This window comes from Hyperoodon ampullatus (genome assembly GCF_949752795.1).
Source record: "Hyperoodon ampullatus genome assembly, chromosome: 15".
Lineage (NCBI taxonomy): Eukaryota > Metazoa > Chordata > Mammalia > Artiodactyla > Ziphiidae > Hyperoodon > Hyperoodon ampullatus.
This window is the reverse complement of record NC_136928.1, coordinates 63,776,051-63,782,050: the sequence shown is the minus strand read 5'-3', so window position 1 is coordinate 63,782,050 and position 6,000 is coordinate 63,776,051. Positions and strand designations below refer to the sequence as shown.

At 42.7% G+C, this 6,000-nt stretch overlaps 1 protein-coding gene across 1 annotated transcript in view; it reads right to left on the bottom strand.

The window, feature by feature from the left end:
• Positions 1-3,020: 3,020 nt before the first annotated feature.
• SRD5A2 (steroid 5 alpha-reductase 2) overlaps positions 3,021-6,000 on the bottom strand; it is a gene marked incomplete at both ends in the record, with an annotated part of 51,825 nt that continues 48,845 nt past the window's right edge. The window contains one exon of the mRNA XM_079720961.1: positions 3,021-3,087. Within this exon, the coding sequence (XP_079577087.1) occupies positions 3,021-3,087 (67 nt within the window). The remainder of the gene's footprint in view (positions 3,088-6,000) is intronic.

Genomic DNA, 6,000 nt, shown 5'->3' with positions numbered 1-6,000 from the left:
CTTCTGATCCTAAAAGGGACAAGTTAAGACCAGCTATGCAACACCTTGGAAGGCATTTAACACTGGGTCTTAGTGTCTGCATCTGTGATACAAAGGGGTGGACCTAGCTGATGTCTTTTTGTTTAACTATTTTGTTTTGTTTAGATTGTTTTATTTTACATTTTTTGCTTGTTTTTATCTTTTATTTTATTTAATTTTATTATTTTTTAATTTTTATTGGAGTATAGTTGATTTACAATGTTGTGTTAGTTTCAGGCATACAGCAAAGTCAGTCAGTTATACATGTACATATATCCACTCTTTTTTAGATTCTTTTCCCATATAGGCCATTACAGAGTATTGAGTAGAGTTCCCTGTGCTATACAGTAGGTCCTTATTAATTATCTATTTTATATGTAGTAGTGTGTATATGTCAATCCCAATCTTAGCTGATGTCTTAAATGTGCTTTGGCTCTTTAATTCTGAAAACAAAACATTACAGCACCTCCTACAGGCCAGTAGGAAAACATTCCCACCAGGAAAAGCCACTGTCATATTTTAGCCCCTAATTTCAAAACCACTCCACAGAAGCCTAAATTAACCATATTTTTCTTGCACTCCAGTTTTAGGAGAAAGGGGAAATACGTTTAGGGATGAGCAAGGCTCCAGACCTTTACTGTATTCCTTCTGCATACATATTCTAGACCTAAACAGAGTAATCGACTTGAATAGCCCTACAGCAGAGAATACCTCAGTTATCAAAAAAATATTTAAAATTACATAAAAGTTATTCTACCCTATTTTTAAATTAAGGAGGTCCACGATCATGTTAACTTGAAATGACAGTAGAATTTCTTAAATTTCCAGACATGCATTTCCTAAGTACATCAGGGTTGGCCTAAATAAAATTCTAGAGAGCACCCTCTAGTGGCAAAAAATGCAATTGCTGAATAGCAGTTTCGTCCTGAGATTGCACACACTGGGCAAATAGTAGCTATCATTTGTTGAGCACTTATTACATTTCAAGGACTGGCCTGGATGTTTTACACGGTAATAAGATAAAGGATTTAATAAAGGCAGTTTTCAATGTCACGGAGAGAACAGAGAGTCTTTTATTTCACAGAGGCCAAGCTACACTTTAAGATTTATTTCAGAGTGTGTTTCTCCCACTCCCCCGTGTATGCCTGAACACTAGGAGGGGCATCCAGCCTTAGCACATTCTCCTGCGCCTTTATTGCACCTGCTTGGAGTTCTTAGCTGTGTGACAAGCTCTATAAGTCATATTTCTCTTTTATTTTCAGCTCAGAGCCCTGAATTTCAAGTTGGCAAAATGAAGAGAGAAGAGAAAAAAAAGGAAGCAACACTTGGAGGAAAAAAAAAAAGAATAAAGGGGGAACAAACACAGCTCAACACTTTAGGAAAATCTTCATGAGTCTGGGGATCTTTTAATTCAAAAAAGTTACTTTACATGATTTGAGAGGTATTTAAACAGCAAAACATGTATCTATATGATTACAATTTATATTTTTCAGTAATCTACATCATCTTCAGATCTTTTGAGTGTCCTGTGTGATTTATCCTAGTGAATTTCTGCACTTAGCACTACATCTGATAAAACTGGTGCTCAAAGGGGTTTGCTAAATATTACCAATGCTGACTACAAACCTAGACCTACATAGACAAATATCATCATACATTCTAATTATGAATGTTCAGCCCCTTCCTTAAAGAGCCCAAAGTCTCAGCACCAATGCAAGGGTGACCTCTCCACCGAGGTTGCAAACTCTGATGTCTACCAGTTGATCAGTCCCAGCTCTTAGCTGGCTCCATGGGTCCAGATCCTCCAACTTTTTAAAGGACACTAGAGAATGCAGACACCTCCTAATCTTTAAAATTTGGAAACTTTGAATGTAAACAAAAAAAGAAAACCAGACTATGTGAGAAACACTGTCGGAGCCAAACAAAGCAGGTTTTCTGCCTAGAGGCATCCTTCCGGTTGCAATTTTCAGCCTCTGCTCCCAGGACTGTTGAGAACTGATGTTCAAGGCACCCGTAGGGAACACCTTCTTGATCAGATCCTACTGACTGTGATGCAGAAACTCCAGAAGGGAAGAGTTGTTGGGTGCTTCTGAGATGCTTTACCATCATTGTACATGTCTTGTCCTGGCAAACAACATGTGCTCTTATTCGGTGACTTCCTTATCTGACACTCATTATTTGGATATTCCCACCAGTTTATAAGAATATAAGAATTTGCGGTCTATTGTAAAACACTTTTTTGCTCTTTGTAGTCAACCAGAGTCATCTCTTCTTCTTTGTGGTCATTAACATCTGACCTTAAATAAAACCCACACCAGTTTTCTGGATTAGTCTATGATATCTCTAACAGGGACTGTGGACTCTTCAGGAAGACAGAGGCACTAAGACAATGCACAAATTTGAAATGGGGTCAATGCGTTGTTGCATTTTCAGCAATATGAAGGCAGAGCTCCCCTATTAAAAGTCTACATAATCATTTCACATTTTTCACAGTTAACTAAGGAAAACCCACGTTGAGTGGGTTTTCATTTGGAAGAAAAATTGCTCTGGGTCCGTGAAGCTTCAGAATTTAAATTGCTGCGGATCTGTATATGTGTCAAATGTGCACCTTTAATAAATTCTATAAGCACTGCCCTCAACTCAAAATTTTCTCAACTACCGAGCTGTCTTACACTGATACAGAGCAGGTATAAAGCCACCTGTACTTGGGTCTTTCAAAGAAAGAAATACATAGGGAACCTTGCACTTTCTAGGAGAAATAGCTAAGTAGATGTCTTTGCGTTAAAAAAAAAGGGCCTTGTTGAAGCTTCAGTAGGAGATCAGGACAGGGAGGATGGGAGGAAACACTAAGGGAGCCCATGCAGAATCCTCAGGCCAGCTGCCAGAACACCAGAGGCCTACTATTACATATACACGATGGGACTTTAAAAAGTTATAGGTTCAGCAGCTTGATGGTTTTCAACAGGATTGTGGGAGCTTTGTTCCCTTTTTATTTGGTTTCTTTAAAAGATGACTGGAATGAGGGCTTTCCGAGACTTGGGGTAGTCCTCAAACATCTTGAGGTAGAATCTAAAAGACAAGAGAGGAATAATTATAAATACAACCAAGCAGTGGTCAACGACTGAGGTTTGATCTGTTTGGAATCCCTGTTACAAATCAACCTGCAGTTGTTCAGGGCCTGACTCTTTCAGATAGCCATCTATCTTCTTCCTCCCTCCTGCATCCTATCTCTTGTAGATGTTGAAGCTTCTCATGTTGAGAAATAAAAAGTAATAGCCAGGGCTTCCCTGGTGGCACAGTGGTTGGGAGTCCGCCTGCCGATGCAGGCGACATGGGTTCGTGCCCCGGTCCAGGAGGATCCCACGTGCCGCGGAGCGGCTGGGCCCGTGAGCCATGGCTGCTGAGCCTGCGCGTCCGGAGCCTGTGCTCCGCAACGGGAAAGGCCACAACAGTGAGAGGCCCGCATACTGCAAAAAAAAAAAAAAAAAGTAATAGCCAGAGGACAGCAGTGGTGGCTGAACAATATGATGAGTGTACCTGATGCCACTGGATTATACACTTAAAATTGTTAAAATGGTAAATTTCATGTTATGTATAGTTTACCCAATAAAAAATACATCATAGCCAGAAAGAAGTACTCAGTGGATTCAACTGAGAAATACAGGGAACCAGAGACCCCAAAGAGCATGGGCAACGTTAACCCTAGAGAACTGGTCATGTTCCCAGGAAAAATATCCGTTCATGAGGCCTGGGAACGCCAAGAAAATGTTACCTTGTATTATGGGTTGAATTGTGTTCCCCCCAAATATATGCTGAAGTTCTAACCCCCAGTTCCTGAGAATGTGACCTTATTTTGGAAATAGGGTCACCGCAAATATAATTTATTAAGATGAGGTCATACTGGAGCAGGGTGGGCCCTTAATCCAATATGAGTGGTGTCCTCATGAGAAGGGGAAGAAGAGACACAGAGACACACACACATGGGAGAAGGCCACGTGAAGACAGAGGCAGGGATTAGAGTGACGCCGCTATAAGCCATGAACACCAAAGACTGCTGGCCACTGCCAGAAGCTAGGAAGAGACAAGGAAGGATTCTTCCCTCAAGCCTTCAGAGAGAGCCTGGCCCTGCCCACACCTTGATTTCAGACTTCTGCCTTCAGAACTGTGAGAGAATAAATTTCTGTTCTTTAAGCCACTCGGTTTGTGGTCATCTGTTTCAGCAGCCCAGGGAGACTAATACATCTTGTAAAAAGGCTTTCCCTTTAAGTGACCAGGCTGTTCTCTTACCCAGTTGAAGCTGGCAGCTCTCAAGTTATAATTAAGATGATACACTCTGTGCAAGTCCCATAGTTTGAACTGAGGGACAAATAGTATTAATATGTTACAGGAGGTGGCTCGTTTTCCGTGCTGTGATTTGAGGTCTGCTGAGCTGCCTCCCACAAACCCCAGTGAGCCCTATGAAAAGATGCCCTCCGCCCTTCCCTCTGAAGCAGGCTGACATAATAGGACAGGGCCTCAGTTTGGATTCTGCTGTTGTACTAGCTTGAACCCTCTGGTGGGATTGCTATCCCTCCCCTGACCAAGCCCAGCACAGGCCACCCTTCTCAGGGCCCCTCCAACTGCTGGCTGATGCCCTGTCCTCTCCCCCGCCCCTCTGACTCTGGTGGGCAACAGGCCTACCTGAATGAGGGAGAACTATTACATTGACCCCCTTCCAGGCTGGGGACCCTCTGGCGCCCTTCCCCACTAAGCAAAGGAGGGGGGAAGAATAGGTCATGAGGAGTTGCTGTTTCATTCATTTCTCACAGGTCTCTGCATAAATTCCACTCCAAGGAAAAGAACACATTCTTATTTAAACCTTCAAAACTGTGAAATTAATCATTAGTGGGACTAAAACACCTATGCAGGAGTATAAGGGGTTCCTTCAGGGTCCTGGTTCCAAGCCCATTCTCTCTTTGGGCATCCATTCCCTCTGTTACCAGTAACCACAGGCTTTCTCTTTCCTCCATCCCCATTTCAGCGAAGGGATCTGACATTTGCCTTTACAGCCTGATAGCAACTTAGTATGTAACCCTTTCCCTTCCAGTGATACTTTTCCTTAACTCTTTTGTCCCTACCCCATCCCAGGCTCAGGGATTGGGAGGGAGGGAGGAGTTAGTAAAGCTTTAGGCTAGACCTACAGGGGAATGGGTCTAAACCCCTGCAATTCCCAGCATTCCCCAACAGATGGCACAGTCCTGAAACTGCACCACACAAGTACATAATTGTTGACCCTATCTTCCCAGGAAGCCAGCAATGACCTTGGTAATGATTTATGGAGGATGGAGGTAGAGGAAGGAGGAGAGTACCAAAATAAGCCCTGGTATCACACAGATTCCAAGAAAATAATCCTAGAGTTTCCAGGGCTCTGTGATTACCTGAACAGTTAGCACCAAACCCAGAATTAAAAATAGTAGGCACACTAGGTACAGGGCTAGTACTTTTCCCCAGTGGTTATCCATCCTGGCTGTACCTCAGAATTACCTGTGAAGCTTTGGAAAGTGCAACCTGGGCTCCCACCTATGGAACACACTTGAAGAGATGTGGCGGAAGTGAATTGAAGCACGGAAATGGAATCTACGTCTTGTACCTCCTCTTACCTGTTGTCCACTGCCAAACAGCAGCCATTGCCAGATAAGCCTGATAGAAGGGCACAGAGCCTGGGTCAACTAACTCATGTGGACACTGAGTGCTTCTCTCTGGGAAGCCTTCTTCAACAAGGAGGCATGTGGCTTCCCAAGTCACTTTGGTGCTCCTGTCTACCTGGGTTTGTTTTTGCTCACAGGAAGAAAAAAAATTGTTACTGTTACAGTCATCCAGCTAAATTTCAACTTCAGTGAAAATCCAAACAGTCAGAATTTATCCGTCTGGATAATTGTATCAACCTTACCTTGTAAAAAAAAAAAAATCTCTTCGGTGTCTATATCTGACTCCGTGTGTTAA